At 36.2% G+C, this 18,857-nt stretch overlaps 1 protein-coding gene across 2 annotated transcripts; it reads right to left on the reverse strand.

Annotated features, from left to right (window-relative positions):
* Positions 1–1,397: 1,397 nt before the first annotated feature.
* LOC137579978 (uncharacterized protein DDB_G0275275) lies at positions 1,398–17,151 on the reverse strand. 2 transcript variants are annotated; one of them, XM_068293891.1, is made up of 5 exons: positions 15,988–16,043; positions 14,268–14,751; positions 13,458–14,174; positions 12,860–13,416; positions 1,398–1,432 (listed from the first exon to the last, which is right to left on the reverse strand). In XM_068293891.1, exons 2-4 carry the CDS (start codon positions 14,573–14,575, stop codon positions 12,999–13,001), a joined length of 1,443 nt encoding a protein of 480 aa, XP_068149992.1. In that variant the 5' UTR covers positions 14,576–14,751; positions 15,988–16,043; the 3' UTR covers positions 1,398–1,432; positions 12,860–12,998. The 2 variants fall into 2 exon arrangements, with proteins under 2 accessions (XP_068149992.1, XP_068149991.1); XM_068293890.1 differs by lacking the exons at positions 1,398–1,432; positions 15,988–16,043 and adding an exon at positions 17,014–17,151 and having other exon boundaries at positions 13,297–14,174.
* Positions 17,152–18,857: the final 1,706 nt, after the last annotated feature.

The raw sequence follows: 18,857 nt of genomic DNA on the forward strand, positions 1-18,857 counted from the left end.
AATCGTTTTTGGTTTTCAAGAAGATTCCCGACCAGTTCTATAAAATTAGCATAAAGTTGAAGTTTTTTTGTTTCTTCCCCTTGCTCTGTTCTTTTTTTTTTTTCATTTGAAAGAAAGAAAATGAATTGATTGGTCGGGTTCATTTGAAATTCATGGACATGAACTTTGGCGTACGGGATGGGCTTTGATTTTAGTGTACAAATATTAATCAATTTCTGGCAGTACAAACTTTAAGAAGGTAATTGCCATTTAATCACTTAATAGGTACACATGAATAACTCCATTAAGTTTAAATTTGAAAACACTTCAAAAAACGCTATGCGCAGGAAATCGATTTAACAATTTCAAGGAATTTAAAAATCGTATTCAAGTGAATAAGTGAACGGGCATAAGACTCAGTCTCATAACATTTAAACGAAGTGAATAAGTTTGCGAGCTACTTTTGCTTTTAGTAACTTTTTCTATCTTTCCTTATGAAGCATAAAGGCTAGTAGTAGTAGTAGGAAGAACTGTTGCAATAGAAGTTTAACCTTTTTCGATATAAATATGTATTGAAGAGGGAGCTAGTATTTATTTATAATGAATACTTTTCAAATATACATATCTTCTTTCTGTATAGTAGAGTCGGCCTAGACGGTGGAGATCAAATTATTCGACACCTAAGGAATTGTTGAATTATTATATACCTAAACACAACTCAGTGTGTTTAAGTCATTCTTTTCTTAAGTTTTAAGATTCCATTGACTCACAACTTAAAAATTCAAGACGTAACTCCATTTATTCTTTGAATACCAAATACTAAATTAAGAAGAGTAGGACTTATGCAATGCTCTAGTGCATAGTTAACTACTAACTAAAGAGCCTTTTACTTCTGCTTGGAATCCTTGTTAATTCTTGCTATTTTGCGCTCAATAGTAGGCAACAGTTTATTTGCCAATAACTGCTATAATTTTCCAGAGTACTGCAATGAGTCATAAACTTTGCGGTGCACTCAATCATTGAGTTTGATTTTGTTTAATGCGGTCCTTCTTCTTGAGTGAACAGTATAAAATATTATGATTGCAGTATTATATTCAAGTTCCAACGTTTTGCATTAATTTGTCTAAATGCAAGTTCTTTCAAATTATTTAAAACATTTTGAATGTCTAAACTAAATGAATTAAATAAGCTAATTAAGCATTTTTACTTACCATACAAGCATATGCCCATCAAAATAATTCGGGATAGATATTTAATAAAATTGAGTTTTATTGATACATTATATCATAGAATATCAAGTATGTCTTATATTTTTATAGTTCATATGGCACATTATACAGACTTTATTAATCAAAAAAAAAAAAAAAAAAATTTTTATATATACATATATGTACATATATATGTATGTATGTAAATCTATAAAAAAAAATTATTTTTATCAAACCGCTAGCAACTGGAAAGATAAAGAAAGAGAGAGAGAGAGAAAAATCGATTAGGTAATTATTGGTAACAAAATTATCTTAGGCTTTGGGTTTTGCCAATTAACAATTCTCCATCATAGGCAATAAATCAATTTTAACGACCATTCCTAACCTAATTAAAAACCCTCGAACCATAAAAACTTTTATGATCTAACCAAAGAAAGAAGTAACAACCAGAGAAAACAGAAAAAAAAGAAAAACCAAAATGTTGTAAAATGTAGCAGGCAATTAGGCGCCGCCACACACTGGCCAAAAGCAGTAGATGAAGATAAAGATGAAAAAAAGTCATACCGAATGAAAAGCAAATATTATTATTGGAACGACAGAGAGTGAGAGAGAGAGAGAGAGAGAGAGTCGGATATGGAGATGATATATGGAGATGAAGATGAGAGGAAAACGGCTCATGTCCGAAGTGCCAGGAAATGTGGATGCATTGACAGTTTTTCAAACACTTGGACAAATAACTAGAGGGATGACATTGAGAATGCACCTGGTTCAGGCCAAACGTCCGGCCGGACCCCCAAACAGGCCATAGAAACAGTTAGATGGATGGACTTTCTGCATCCTCTTTCTTTTTAATGGAGAAGTAACCGCTTGCTTGACACGCTGTTAACTTTGGCTAGCTCCGCCCCATATTCTAACTGACCAAAAGCAATACCGCCAGAGAAAACTAGGCAACTGTCAGCGGAGGGACTATAGGAAGGGTAAGGGTAAACTGCAGTTAGATATGTACATATGTATGTGTGTATAGAGATGGAGAGGTAAAGAATAACAGAATCATCTTCTTCTTGTTCTGGTTATCGCCTTGACATGTGTGTGTCCTCGACGAAAAGAACCGCAACCGAACGAGCGGGAACAGGAGAAGGAGCAGGAGCAGGAGCAGAAGCAGGCGTCGAGGCAGCATCAGTAGAAGTAGTAGTTGCAGGACGATACTGTGGATTTTACGCACTGCTAAATAAGCAATTTGCAAAATGTCCAAACCAATAACATAACAAATGACACCCCAGCTACAACAACAACAACAAAAGTAGGAGCAGCAGCAGCTACAACAACTCTGCGGTTAGTTTGGATGAGAATGAGACAGAGACTGAGACTGCGAATGAGTCTCTGAGTAAGAATGGAAATGGGAATGAAAATGTGGAGAATGGGGTTAGTCTGGTTGGCAGATAGAAAACTGAAGCTAATGAAAATAAAGGTTAAGTCAGTCGCCAACAGACGACGAGTGTGAAAGTTTTTTACCCCTCCCCACCACTCACCACTAACTATCTCCACTCTTCGTCTTTTTACCGCTTTCTAGTTTAGTTTTTTGCTCGTCAGGCAAATAGTTTGAGGACATCTGAACAAAACAAAAAAAAAAAAAGGAAACGAAAGGGGAGAAAATGGGGACCCAATTGATGAGTACACTGTTTTTTCTCTTTTTCTCTCTCTCTCTCTCTCTCTTTTGTTGCCATACATAATAAAATTCTGGTCATAAAATTTGAACCAAGAGCTGATGCAAATTGTGGAATATGTTAGCCAACATGATACTCACTTTCAAGTCAGGCTGTCGATTTGCAAAGGCAATTGGATTTCAGGTTTCCTTATTAAGAAAAATTGTCGTTTTTTATTGCGGTAAGAATACTTTTTACTTAGATAATTTTCAATCGATATGATTACCAATAACTACAATTTAATGTAGTCCTACAGCTAAAAATACTTAATGTCATTAATATCATCATCAATCTGTAACATATGTTTGCTTTGTAAGAATATATATATATATATATATATGTATATATAAGAATATATGTATGAATGTTTAGTTGAGAATGTATTTTAATTGGTCTTAAGTCCCAAAAGTGTAATGAATGGAAACCTACTAACTGATGAGGCTCCTCAAGTTGAAAATCTCATTAATTGGCCAACCTGAGATATGCTGATGAAATGGCCCCCTAAAATGGCCGCCCGCATACTTCAAATATTAAAGGAGAATTCACTTCCACTTCATATACAGGCCGACACACACTCACACATAGGCCCAGGGACAATAACGTCAACACAAACCACAAAACATCAAACTGCGAACAATTTGAAGAGGGTAAATTTGTGCGTGGGGGGGAGACTAAAGGATGGTTGTTAGGACATAAAGGCATAGGCCGAAGGACTTTGAGGTTAGGCCGGCTAAACGCAAAAGCGTATAATTTACAGTGCACCTTTTAAAGAGAATGATGAGAGATGAGTTGAGTTGAGATGAGATGAGGAGATGACAATGCATAGGACAGACTTGCATAGAAAGGGACTACCTCAACACCTAAAACGACAACCAAGATGATCACAAGGATGACGATGATAATGGTGGTAGTGGTAGTTGTGGTGGTGGTGGGTGCTCGATTGGTGATGATGGCAATGGCGAAGAGAATGATGATAATAGCATTGACAGGCAAGGACAACGACTGTTTATGAATAAAACGTTGATGTCGAGGAGAGCGCTACTACGCATAATTGGCGTAGGACATCTTGGATGTTTGGACAGACTGCTATGGATGAAATGGGATGGGATGACTGAATGTGAACGATTGCAGACGTGCCGGAAATCAACTTAACACAACCGCAAAAGCGCAATCTCCTTTTTGGGGACCTCCTGCTGCAGGAACAAAAGTAGTTAGTATACTCAAACCAGAATTTCTTTTTCTCCGTGTGTGTGTGTTGGCATTTTGGATAATTGGTGTGTCCATGTTTTTGGCTTTTGCTCTCCCTCTCTCTCCGTCTCTGTGTGTGCAAAAGACTTCGTCTCGAGGAGCGAAAGAGAGAGAAAGTCCCAAACTGCACATTAAGTTGGCGCTTTGGCCCCGTCACAAATTGACTTAATGACGACGCTTTGGTGCAACTGCAATCCTGGATATTTCGACTCGGTGTCGCCCTTGTGGTGCCATTTTGTTCACTCTTTGGTTTTACGCATTTGGATTTTGTCCGAGTTGTTGTTGTTGTTGTTGTTGTTGCTGCTGCTGTTGTTATCGTCTGGCTCAGTCTCCCCACTCTCATTCAAGTCTATGTCTTCTGTCTCTGTCTCTGTTTCTGTTTCTGTATTCTCCTCGAGACCATTTCTCGACTGGTCGGTAACGGTGGTGGTGGTTCCCTGTGGTCTCGTAATGATGTGGTAATGTGTCGCGTCTGACACACTTGTTTGCCATCTTCATTCTCCATTTTTGCTGGCGCCTCGGCAAAATAATAAATTACTCTTGGCCAGTCAGTCGCTCGTGTCGATATGCAAAAATGAATACACCACCGTTCAGGCAAGCGGTCAAAAGGGAAATTAGAAATGGACAAGCAAATGAAGAATGGGCGAAAAAAGAAAAAAAAAAAAAAAAAACAAGAACAAAATGAATAATCCCAAGATCCCAAGCACTTTCGACTTTACTAACTACCAAAAGGAAAAACACATTATTGAAATTAAACCAAAAATGTATATTTTTAAATCCACCCTTAAAAATTCCTTGACTGATTAGAAACACATACAAAAAGGGAAAAAATAAATTTGGATAAATGTTATTTCCATAAAAAACCGAAATTTAAATACTCTCTTCAGCAGTTTATTTAGGTTTACATTATAATGTTATGTAAACAAAAAGAGATCAACTTTTTCGCCATCTAGAGACTAGAATAAAAGCATCTTTAAAAACAAAATCCCTTATTCTAGGGCTGATCTTCATTCATCACTTTCTAGGGGAGACAATTGATCTTGGATGTCGTAATGTTGATCAGCTACAGAAACAAAGCTTAGATCACAAAAATATTTGTCTCTTTAAGTCTCACACAGATAAATTTTTCCAAATTCTTCTCCTTAGATAAAATATTGCTTCAAAGTCGTATATAGTCTTTTCATACATTCAACATTGATCTCAAGCGCAATGCCTTGTGTTAAAAGTTACTGCATTTTGAAAGGGTATTGAAGAGCACAAGAAAAACAATTGAAACATTGTGAAAATATTAAATGTAAACAAAGTAAGCAAGACAGAAAATGGCATACAAATATAAGGGTAGAGAGAGAGAGAGAGAGCGATGAAGTAGGATAAAGTATTTTGCATTGTTGTTTGGGCTTTTTCGTTTCGGTTAGCTATTAATCAAAGCAAATAGCTTGCTGGCAAAGATAAATATTTAATTGCCACTCGACAAGAAGAAGAACTGAAACAGGCAACCAGTCAACCAACCAACCAGCCAACCAACCAACCAGCCAGTCAGCTAGCTAGCCAGTTTGTAAGCCAACCAAGTACCGGTTAGCTAGGCGGATAACCTGAGCCCTCTCAGGCCTTTTTCTTTTCATTTCATTTCTTTGCATTTCATTAGGAAATTGCACAATACCAAATTCAAAAACTCTGAAATAAAATATCCCTCAAAAAGTCATTGTCCTTTCGTCTCGACGGGCAACTGTCAACATGTTTCCTTCCGTGATTTGTAAAGACCGAAACATTATACATATATATATTTAGCTATCTCTGTCTCTCTTTCTGCAGTATTTTGCATTATTTTTTGATTGAGTCGAGAGACAGAGAGAGAGAGAGAGAGACAATTTGTTGTGGCAGTTAATGTAATTAGGTCTGTTCTGAACTAGAACTGGCCGCAGTTTTGTAGTGATAATTAATTATATTGTGGCTTTGCTCTTCTGAGCAAACAACAAAAGCAACAACATCATCTGCCAAGTAAATTGACATTAGGTAGATATGCCAGTTTGCTGCTCGACAAATTGAAAACGCATCCGGCAATTTGATATTTCTCCTCAAAAATTTCTCTGCGATTTATCAATGCTGTGGAAAACCACAGAGCAGTTGCACGAGATGACATGGACAGGACCAGCATAGGGCAGGGCAGTCAGGGCCCAGCACAGTGGTAGGGGCCGATAGGGGAGGTAGTTAGACCAACAAAATGTTATTTGCTTTTCCTATTCGGCTTTTACAGCAATCAATTTGCTGTGGCTAGCCCTTAATGCAGAAATATTACCAAACAATTTATGTTTGCAGTCAATCAGAAATGTGGCTAGCAACAGTTTCAGTCATAACAAAATGGAAAAACAATGCCCAAATAGTTTTCTCTAATTAACAATACAACAAAGAAATAGAAAAACAATAATAAAGCATAAATATTTTCTCGGAAAATTCAACAAAGCAACGCACTGAGTTTAGATGGAGCTTGGAAATTCATGTAAAAGAGACCACCAAAGAAAAGGCACAAAAATTTGTATGAACCGAATAGGAATGTGCTTTTAGGATTTCACTTTCTTTATTGAATATAATTATTAATTTAATTATGTTGAGTCTTGACTCTATAGGTAAAGCTATCCTTAAATTGTGTTTTCAATTTTCAACGTATTATCTTCTCATTCATTGAGGAGAGCTGCCTGAATGTGTTTATAACTTTGATTGCTCTAAGTAATCATAAAGTGATCATATTCATCGAAAATTTATGACGTTGTGGGAATTTACTGTCTTTCTTCATTACTTTCTACTCAAAAAAGAGTTATAAGTTATAAAATTTTATATCCTTGTGTATCCATATACCTACATATACGATTCTATTTGCTTTGTGTTTGTTAATTTATTCCTTAAAAGATATTCCAATGTAATTTATCACAAAAGCTGTTCATTATAACCTTTGTGGGAAAAAAGCAGAGTATTTACATATATCTCATTTATGATCTATAATATAGATAGATATAGATTCTATATTATGGTAAGCTTTTCGATACACAAGTAAGATCCACTCTACCAATTTGTCGGATCGTATGACTATTATTAAAAATATCTTTTTAAAAATATAAAAAAATCTGATTAATTTAAACTTAGAGAGGAAATTGTCGTCTTTGAAGTACTTTGATGCTTAGTTGCCCGTACTTAAGCAGCAACATCTAAATACCATTTAATATGTACATACATAATAAAAGATTGAATTAAATTGATTGTAAATTGATTAAAAATATTCATTAAAGTCCGTTTAATGCGACAGTTCGAGTCAAATACGTCAAAGGTCATAAAGATAACAACTTTTTTTTATTAGGAAAACATAAATTGTTGTTTTTTGCTCTTGTAAATTAATTACCGACTTTTGACATATTTTCAGTACATATACGTTTGTATATATTTAATGTACATTTACACTATAAACTCTGGAACTTTGCAAACACTCGCGTTGATTGTGTCAAAGCAGAAGATTCTGCCAAAACTTTAGGCTGGAGCAGGAGGAGCAGCAGAAGCGGCTGATAATTTTTAATATGAAACTTAAACAACTTGAAAAAAGAAAGTTTTTTTTCCTTCTTTTTGGCGGGCAAATCTAACGAACGATGGCAATCAAAATTATTAATTTAAAGAAATTTTCTTTTGTCAACTTTAAAGTTGATGTTCAAATGGCAAAGGTAAACTTTGTTTTCACAGAGTAAAAAAAACTAAATTGGATGAGAAATTTTCTACAATTATTCGCCATCTGGCTGGATTTTCATGCCTGATTGATATGCAGTAAACGGGATGCCCTACCCGCTCCCCTCTCACCCAGATGATGCGACCCACCCAAAAGCTATCATTTCTGCTGGACAATAAGTGACTAAAATTAAGGAAGGTTGTAACTAGAAAGCGTTGCAATAGTGTAACCGATGGATTGCAGTCAATGCACGTCGAGGCAAAGATGCAGACGCGTCATCAATTCCTTTGACATGTCCTGCGGCCATTAATACGATGAAGACGAGACGAGCCGCTGACAGAGAGTATAGGGGGGACGAGCTGAAGTATGAGATGGAGACAGAGTCAAAGTCGCAGTCGAAGTCGAAGTCGTGTGTGTCTGCGCGTTTCCGCTTGTGCCTTCCGCCTTTTGCTTCGTACCTTGTACCCATATACCTTTTGAAATTAACCTGACTGCGTCCTGCCTATACCTGACGACCCCTCAACCTACTTTATCCGGCTTGGCAAATCTCCAATCGCAGACGGAAACATTTCGCAGTCATCAGTAGAAGCAACGGAAGCCAGGATGAGGCGCCGCCTCTTGCGCTGAAGCTCATTAAAAATGCAACACTGCCAAGGAGACAGGAGGCAAAGGTCTCAACTCTCAGCTCTCATTCAGTTCCTCAGCTGCTGTTGAACTGCTCAGCATTAAACTCCTACTTCTTCTCCAACCCACCCAATCTAAAGACTGATTGACTGACTGACGGACTGACTGACTTGACTGTTCGCATTCATTTCTATAGCTTTCTCCTCTGTCTCTTGTGCTGCTTATTGTATAAAATGCCATATTAATGGTTGTCAATATTGATACTACTCATCAGAACGGGCGTAGCCTCCAGGGGTTTCTTATCGAAATCCATAAATCGCCACATGCCAATTGTTTTTCACAACAAGTGATTAGAAGGGCAAAAATATGTGTTTTCTATTCATTTTTCACTTTTCGATTCAGTCTTTCTTCAATATTTAAATTCATGAACTGCTCTACAAAAACGATCCCTTTGAGTTGAGTTGATTGTTCTTAAATAAACTATATTTAACTGCACCCATGGTTCTTTATAATCATAACCATAATCTATGGGCTATACTCGTCTCTCTACTTCAGTCCACTTCAGTTTTCATCACTCTATGTGTATGTGTGTGTGTGTGTGTGTGCAAGGACGACAAGTCATTTTGTGTGCTTATGTTAGACATAAGATTTTTCGGTTAGCATTATCATCCCATGTCGATGTCAATGATGAAAAGGGGAATGGCGGTGGATACGAGACGGGCATTGAGGCTTTGCTTCATTGTGGGTTGCTATGACTGTCAAATCCAACAACCAATATGCAATTGCAATTGCAGGTTCAGTTTCAGTTTGCCAGTTACCAGTTGCCACTATCTACTATTTTAGTATCCAGTATTCAGAGTCTTGTTTCAGGCTACTCTGCTCCGTCTGACTCTTCTCTGCTGTGTGGGACTTTTGGGGTTTTTGTATCCTTTCAATGGCAAATACAACCACATGCACACTTCCATATACATACACATACACGCACGATTCGATAATTTACAGTTATAATTACGTTGATTGGCATATATATTTCATTAGATGATGAAATGCATTCAATCACAAGTATAAATTAGTTTGATGAGTTTTGCATTTACCAACAGATAATGTATTCATCGCCTCTCTCTCTTTCATTAACTCCCTCCTTCTCTTTCCCTTTCCTTCAATGAACACGCTTTTTTCCATCATTGATTAGATATATTTTTGACCCAATATCTTTTGTATATATTTATATGTAATTTCATTTGCCATTTCGGTAAGGGAATTTACCTTTATTTTAATGGAATTCATTTCATTAGCCAAAATAATAACCAAAACATTCATTTTCTCTCTTCCTCTACCTATTTGGTTTCTTTTACTACAGTAAATGTTCAAATAGCCGGTAAAGTGTAAAAGTAAATTTTTGAAAAATCAACATAAAAGTTTTTTTCAACCCAAAAAAACAACGAAAAGGAAGCAATAATAAAAACAAAACTAAGAAAAACTTGTTGTTGTAACGTATTAATCAAATAAATGCATTTTTATTATACAAACACTGCGCGAAGAGAGCAACACAGAGGAAAAGAGTGGCAAATGTTTTAGGCAACGAAAAAATAATAAAAATTTGGGCGAAAAAAAATGATTTTGAAAGTTACAATCCGGTCTGCTGCCCCTTGAAAAACCGCCTACTCCTCTTCTCATCCATTGGCAGGCGAAAATCCATTAAACTTTTACGACTATTGTAAACATTAACTTGCATATGCAATTTATGGTGTGTGTGCGTGTGTATGTGTATGTGTGTGTGTGAAAAAAGAGGCTAAGCGCCGCAGGATTTGCCATTTGAAACTTGCCCCATTGACTCCAACTTTATATGTGAGTGTATGAAGGAAATATATGTGACAGTATGTGTATGTGTGTGTCAGCGTTATACACATTCATATATCTATATGTATGTATGTACATGTTCTATCCAACATTGTAACCAACAGAGATTTTTGATATATTTTATACACTTTCCCCTCATTGGATACAATTAAAATTACAATTGGAAAGTATTTTAAAAGCAGATATTTGATTTTCAATTTGATAAGTTTTAAGAATTTCAAAAGTTTAATTTCCTATAAGATTTGTTTGTTCCACGTGTCGTATGAGTGATATTAATTTAAAACGAAACGAAAGACAAACGAGAGACAAAAATCTTTTACGTACTTAACAAATTTACGTATTTTCGATTTCTTCAAGAAATTTTTAGAAATTTTATGAGACTTTCCGATTCGCTGTATCAGCAAAAGAATATTTAAGCTTCGTTTGAAAAAATATTCAAAGAATTGTTTGGCCTAAAGGAAATCCTATGAAAGGAAATGCGACTGTAAATGCTGCGGGAAATCTTTTCAAGAGCAACGCGACTATGACTATCTTCTTTATATATGTTTGCATGTATGTGAGTCTGTTAGTGTGGACAAGGAAATGTTGAAAATTATTTATCGGCCATGTGTGAACTTTGTATAAAAAGTGTCTTGTGGTAAAAGGGGTATGTAGGAACAGGCGCTAAAACTGCAGTTGAGAGACGATTCATTTCGTTTGAAATTTCTCATCATCATCAGCAGCAGCAGCAGCATCATCATCATCGGAGCATCATTCCATAAAATGGATAATTTATGGTAAATTTATAATGTTGTAAGTGCCAACAAACTTGCTGTAACTATCCATAAAAGGTCACACACACACTCACACTTACACACACATACCACCCACTGAGGCTAAAAGTGAATCTCTGTGCTCGTAAAGGAAGCAACTGGGTCCAGCAGCTCATAGATAAGGCCAAAAAGAGGCGGGGCCAAAAGTGGAAGTGGTAAAAAGGGAAGCCGCAAAAGGCGTCGCTGCATAAATATTACAAAATCGTAAATATACACGCCCCATGACTCTCTTTCTCTCTGGCTATGTATGGTGGAGTGTGAAGCCGTTTCGCATAGATCCAAGTGCAGCAACAACAACAATAACAAGCAAAACCAAACCTTAACCAAGCCCATACAAATTTTTAACTTGCTCCTTATCCTGTTGAAGGCAATCTGTATCTAATTCTTATATATGTATAAATATGTCTTTTTTTTTTTTTGTGTCCAGTCTTTGAGATCTCCAGTTTCAGTGCAAACAGGATGCGTTTGGTATTTTGCTTTACGAATCAAAAATTTCTATCATCCGTTTATATTGGACTAGGTCATGGCATGGGTGTAGTCAAAAATTTTCCACCTTAAATCGACTTTATCTAATATTGTTCAATGTATCCAATAAGCTCCAAGCTAATCATTGGCTCAAAATAGACATGCTAAAGCTATAATTCTGTTGTTCTCGAATTCAAACCTCGACGGATGTATGTATGTGGTCATACTTAGCTTTTTAGCTTAAATTGTTAAATGTTTAAAAGTTTTTTGCAACTCGAAATACTTTGAAATGTATGACACATTTTGTGAGACAATGCGAAAAATAACTTTTAACTTAAAACGAGTTTTTTTCGAGTTTGTAGCGGCAAAGATACAGCCCGTAAATCGAATCCTTATGCAGAATTTTATAAGAGACTTTTTTTCATTTTTGAACGACAGCCATTTAGTCAAATAAAAGGCCAAAATTCTGAATGATTGCTGGACCAGAATTACATCCATGCTGAACTTAACGCCGCCCTCAACTTCAATGTCAAATGATTCTGCATCGAGTTATCCTTAACGCCAGCAACATGCCTATTTTTTATTTGGGCTAACTTTAAAGGCAGATTACTTTTTGAAAAGCTCCTTTTGAAATAATTGAATTATTTTATCAGATCTAATTTAAAAAAAAAAAATCCCTCTAGCTCAAGATTAAAAACTTTTCAAGTGTAGAGAGGATACTTAATTACGGTAATTGGTTATACATATATGATAAGGGATCACAATATTGGCATCCCATTGCTCCACCCATGTAGCCAACTGGAAACAATTTTGAAATGTTCTCGCAGCGAAAAGTGTTTGGCTGCATTTTGCTTGTAAATTTTGATATTTGGTCTGGGTCATTCGCCTTTCGGTTTTGGCCCATTTTAAACTTGGCATCTTGCATGTATGTGAAGTGAGAAGGGCCTATAAGCGGCAAGGGGTGGGGAGTGGCAACACTTCTAGGCATTTTATTTATGCGTGAAATGCCTTTCGCAAATCTCTCTCTCTATTTCTCGACATGTGTGTGTGTGTGTGTGTGTGTTAGTGAGTGTGTCCACTGAGGTCCACTGGGGTCCACTTCAACAAACGGAAATTACAACTTTTTTATGGTCTTGTGCGAAATAAAACTACATGCCCATACAAGCCATAAATTTTAGTGGAGAAAAGAAACAAACACATAAAAAAAAAAAATGAAAAATCAAAACTAAACTAATTCAAGTTGCTTATACTCACTTGATGTACTAATATATATATATATATATATATTTGTTTGTATATAAAAGTATAAATATATATACATATATATATAAATTGATGGGGTTTCTCTTAGTTTCGGATTAGATCCTTTGCCTCGATATGCAGTCTCATCATCTCATTTCTCGGCAATCAGCAGCAAAATCTTATTCATTAGCTCATTGGCCAACGGTTCGGAGAGTGTGTTCAGTCGAGCTGCCAGAAAATCGCCGAATTTGTTATATAAAAGCTCTCTAGGTCCCTGCTGATGATGGTGATGATGCGTGTGGTGGGTATTACCGATGCCGCCCCTGCCAACTCCATGCCCTCCAACAGGCCCGCCGCTCCCTCCGATGCCAAAGCTACTCGATGGCGAGAGATTTCCACCCATACCGGGCATCATGTCGACATCAACCACCCGCGACTCATCATCCTCTTCTTCCTCATCGAAATCATCTTCGAGATCGTCATCCAAATCCCCAGCATCGGCATCGATTAGCTCATTGTTGGCATTAATAATCAAATGTGGCGGGGGCGTGGCGTATAGGGCAGTGGCTCGAGCCATAGCTCCATCTGCCCCCCACTTGGTCCTTCCCTGTTAGTCTTTGGCAACTGAAGGCGTGATTTGAGCTGTTGTTTGGTGGCAGGTCGAATTGTTGCCAATTTTTGGCGTGGCTTTTTCAAAATTTCATCGTCATCGTCATCGTCGTCGTGGGAGTCATCGGGCTCATCTTTGATATAGATCGATGGCGAACTGCTGCATGACCGTGAACTGGATAACAAGACCTGAGTGGGCGATGTGGCGGATGCGGCTGTGGGCGTGGTGGTGGCGGTATTGGTGGTTATTGGAGTGGTTGTCGATGTGGGTTTCAGTGAGGTTAATGTCACATCCGGTTGCAATTGTAGAGCCTGCAAATGTTGGGCCTGTTGCTGTCGTGCCAAAGGCAATTGACTGAGGTTAGGTAACATTGCAGAAGTTGTTGCTGCTGCTGATGTTGTTGATGCAGCTGCTGTTGTTGCAAGCGGCTGTGGCAATGGCAGTGGTAGCGCCAGGGGCATTGTGGCTAATGGCACTACTACAGCTTGTGATTGAGGTAACACTGTTGATCCGGTTTTCAATTGATTATTCGGATTATTGGGATCACTTGGAGCAAAATATTGATATTCATCGTGGGTCACACTATTGTTGTTGTTGTTATTATTACTATTGCTGTTATTGTTATTGTTGTTGTTACTGCTGACATTGTTATTATTATTGTTGTTGTTGTTGGAGGTTTCGCCAGAAGTAGAGTCATGCTTAATGCGTTCACGAGATCTGCAAAATAAATCATAACAATATTTAAAATTTAATCAAAAAACTCATATTTATTCATATATTCAATGTTAAGTGACAGAGTGGGGTACTTACTTTCTCTCCCTGATCACCTCCTTAAGGAATGCCATGGCGTCATAATACTCCCATTTGGATGTAAAACGTTGGGCTCCCAACATTTTCTCATGATTCAGTTCACGACGAAATATCTCGCGCAACGATGTGAAAGTCCTTTGCACACGCTCGCCATTCACATTGAACATGCGTCCCAGTTCGTTCCATTTGATGGCCTTCTTTTTGTCCGAACGCTTGTAATGGGGCAAACGGCAGTCCCATAATATGGGATTCTGGCGAACTAGCTCGATGAGTCGGCGCTTTTCGATATTGTGGCGGGAGAAGGCCATAATGGCTTCAGGCTAAGCAGCTCTAAGAGGCCTCTACTTTGCTCAAATTACTCTCTCGTGCAATTAACTCTCTCACACCCGCTCTCTCTCTCTCTTTCTCTTAAGGTTTGCTACCAAAAAAGTATTTGCGCATGTCCTTAATGTAAAGTGGTTTGGATGCTGCGCGTTTTAAACGTCTGCAAAGAGAAATTTCAAATTGAAAATTTATAATGCATTGCATACTTTTTGGCGCTCTACTTTGTGTGTTTCTCCAAAAATATTCAAAAAGGGTTTGAGGCCTAACCATTCATTTGTACACCTTAAATACATACAAACGCGAACTTTGAAGGAATTATAATTTTCTCAAAGTTCATTGAACTCTGCCTACCCATCCAACAAGCAGTTGAGTGTGTGAGGGAACTTGGGTTTGAGCTATTTGCCAATCATTTCAATTGAATCTGAAGCATTGAATTAGTTTAAAGTGCCACAAAGACAAAATTCACTTTGTTTAAACAAAATACATATAAACAACATAACTAAAAAGAAAAAGTGCAAACCGAAAATTAGTTAAAACAATACAGAAAAAGCCAAGAAAAATAAGCGAACAAATAATCATGATGATATGCGAACCCCTTTTGCTGCCTTCGATATATGTATAAACAACACACATGTGGAATATACACTACAAAAAAAAAATAAAGGCATTCAAAACTTTTGGGGTGACTCTATTTATGTTATCAAATTCTTGAAACACATTTTCAGTTTATTAATTTATGACGAAATGTAGAGTTAAGATGAATTTTACTTCTGTCTTATAATGATCATATCATAAGCAGATCTAACTCTTAATTTGGTTAGGAGAAATTGGCCATTAAAAGGAAATTTTGGAAATTTTGAGGGAAAATTGTTGCTGGAGATCAAAATTTGACCAATTGCTGGGTTTGGGGGATTAAATTAGCACATTTAACCTACGATGACCCGAAACTTTATAAATTTGAATTTAGATAATTCAAATTGTTTTCGTGTATACATTCATACTTTTACATTTACCAAAGAAATATATATAAATCCAGTTAGTTTTGGCCAATTTAGGGCATTATTATTAAAGGACCAATTGTTGTTAATCAACAGATGGCAATAAAATGAAAGGGTCTGAAATTATTTGTAGTGTATTGAATCTGTTGCTAAACCACCTAACACACACGCACACTCGCACAACTACACTTATTGATAGTTAATATAAACAATTCGTGGAAATAAAAGTAAGTGTGCGGTTTTTTGTTTGTGTGTGTGCAATATTGAATTATATTAATTAAAGAAGAAATTCTCTTAATTAATCACGATCCTCTTGTTCCTGTCAAATGTTATTTTTAGTTAAGTTTTAAGTTAGGCAAAAGTATAACAAAAAAAAAAAAAAAATCAAATGTTCTTACCAATTTTTGTATCCTAGTGAGAGCTAACCTCGTGTTGTTTCTCCCTCTCTCTCTGGCACACTCGCTAGCTCTCGCTCACTCTCTCTGCATATCTCTTGCTCGCTTTGCTTGTACCGCTGACACACACTTTTTTTTTTTTTTTGTTGGTTTATTTATAGCAAAAACAACGAACTGCAAACGCAATTTGCAAAAACTTAATTATTTGCCAGCACCAGCAAGAACAATAAAAGCCAAAAAACCCAAAAAAAAAAAAAAAAAAATAAATAAAGAAAAAATACACAAAAACCAAAAGAACTATAATCGAAAAATTATATATCTAATATATAATTTTTTTTTTGTAATATTTCTGTTTAGTTTTCCATATTTTGTTGATTTGTTTTGGTTTTTGTTGTATTCTTCTTAAATTTACACTGAGAATATTTGCAAAGTGAGAAAAAATGATTTTAAATATTTTGTTTACAAAGTTGTTGCTGCTGCTAAATTCTACAGTGGTTGTTGCTGTTGTTGCTGCTGTTCTCTATTAACAAAATATGTACGTCGTATAGGTTGGAGGCTGACAAAGTCGTTGGAATTTATTTCAATTTATTTCAATTAACAACAAACGTTGTAGTAGCTGTAGTTGCTCTTACTGTTTGCTGTTGCTGTTCTTGCTGATGTTGTTGTAGTTGTTGTTGTTGTTATTACTATTATTGTTGTTGTCGTTGTTGTTTGATGTTGTGTGGAGAAGCTGAAGGCCCTGCAACAACTAACACAAAAGTCTGTAGAATAATGTTGGCGAGGCGCACAAAATTTACCACAAAAATTCCATTCTGTATATAATACATACATATATATTTATTTGTTTGTGTGCGTAGTGTGTGTGTGTGTGTGTGTGTGGGTATACACAAATAAGCGGGCGGACGAAGCGGCAGCAGCAACAACAACATCATCAGCAATTGCAAGCCCAATTAACAATATTTTCTATTTACTGTTACTTTTCTTTTAAAACTATTTTACTTTACATATTTTCTTTTAGTTGATATTTACTTTTGGTTTGGTAGTTTGTTTGGTTCTTTATTGTTGTTTTTTCTTATTTTTTTATAAATTTTTGGTATCTCTTCTTGCCACTTTGGTTGCGTTTTACAAGCTACTTTTTGGCAGCAGCTTCCTTTTGCACGTTGCACGTTGCTCTCCTAGTTTGATTTTCACAACTTGCCCACAGAAACCAACTGTAAACGAACTTAATTTTCTTGCAAATTGGCGGCGCAGCAGCCGCCACAATGAAACTGAGAGACACACACACACACACAAAGAGACTCACTACCACAGAGAAAGAGAGAGAGACAGAGAGAGAGAGAGAGAGCGAGAAAACGAGAGAATTTTGTGATGCATTGAGGGAGAGAGTGCTGTAGGTGTGCTATGAAAAGAAAGAACTCTCTCTCCATCTTTCGCTCTCTGTCTTTTATTCTCTCTCTCTCTCTGTTTCTCTCTATTGAAATAATTGCTGATGTCGTGTTGTTGTTGCTGCTACCGAGGATGCTGCTGCCATGCTGAGATGTAAACAATTTTGGTTTCTGTGGGGAGGCAATGCAAAAGGCAAAGGCACTGTCACACATCCACCGAGAGAAACCGACATAGAGAGACAGAGAGAGAGAGAGAGACACTTGCAGAGATAGAAAGCCCGTGACAGAGAGACAGGAAGAACGAGAGAGCGAACTTGAGTAAAGTGTTTAATGCTGTTCTTGCCAATGTGTAAACATTTTGCGGCTCTTGTTTCGGGATTTATCAACCGTTGTTTATTGTATGTGGCAGAGTGACAAGTTTATCGCTTTTAAGTTGATGACTAATTTAAAAAATTGCTGATTAATATGTTTCATTTCATTGGTTTAGGCATAAAACTTACCATAAAACGTTAAATTTTTGCCCCTTTATTTCATAATATGATTCATAGTTAATTCATAGTTAAACTATTAAGTTTCTTCCAATTACATCTCAAAGTTGTTTCCACTATTACAAATGAGACTAACCAAAAAAGAAACCAAACCATCAAAGAAGCTTAGGAAAACGAAGACAAAAATATAAAATGGAAAAATTTAATCAAACAAATCTTGTAACTACATTAGACTAAACCTTTCCACGTATATTGGATCATTCAGTTTCTTCCTCAAAAGGAGCGCGTTTTAACCAATTTCTGATCACGCTTTTCTAAAACAAGAACAATTTTGTTACCGATTTTTAAGAAGTCAACTGATTTTTTTTGGAAGGAATCCAAATCTTTGATCAAAATTCTATCTATTTTAGTTTGGCCAGTTCGGTTCGTAGGTTTATTTATTATAAACATATATTTAATTTTTTTTTGATAAGATTTAAGATTCTAATCGGATATTCTACTCTATTTTAAATAAATAACTTTTTTGAATTAAAATTATGTTGATATTGTATAATATATGGGGAAAATAATAGTATTTTGTCCTAAAAGTCAACAAATGAGTCAAACTTTCTACTGATTTGAATATAATCAACTACAATATAGAATTTTTTAAAAAGATACAAAACTTATTATTCCAATAGTCGAACATTGGCCAAAAATTTTTTAAAAACAAAACGTTGCTTTTCTAATCGTTTTAATACCTGAACCCAAACCTCAGAAAAAAGTTAAAAAACTTTCGATTGAAACTTGTACCGAATACGAGAATCTTCTAATTTATGTTATATGTACATTTCATAACCAAAAGTTAACAAGATCACCTATTTGTCAGAGTCACCATTAGTTCTCTTAAGTCTTTTCTTTATATAATAACAAATTTTCACCCTAAATTTAATGAATTTCTAAAAAAGAAAGTATAAAATTGAAAGCATTATGGAGAGGCTATGCCTCTTGCCAAATACAT

The sequence above is a fragment of the Drosophila tropicalis genome, unplaced genomic scaffold, assembly GCF_018151085.1.
Source record: "Drosophila tropicalis isolate 14030-0801.00 unplaced genomic scaffold, ASM1815108v1 contig_805, whole genome shotgun sequence".
Lineage (NCBI taxonomy): Eukaryota > Metazoa > Arthropoda > Insecta > Diptera > Drosophilidae > Drosophila > Drosophila tropicalis.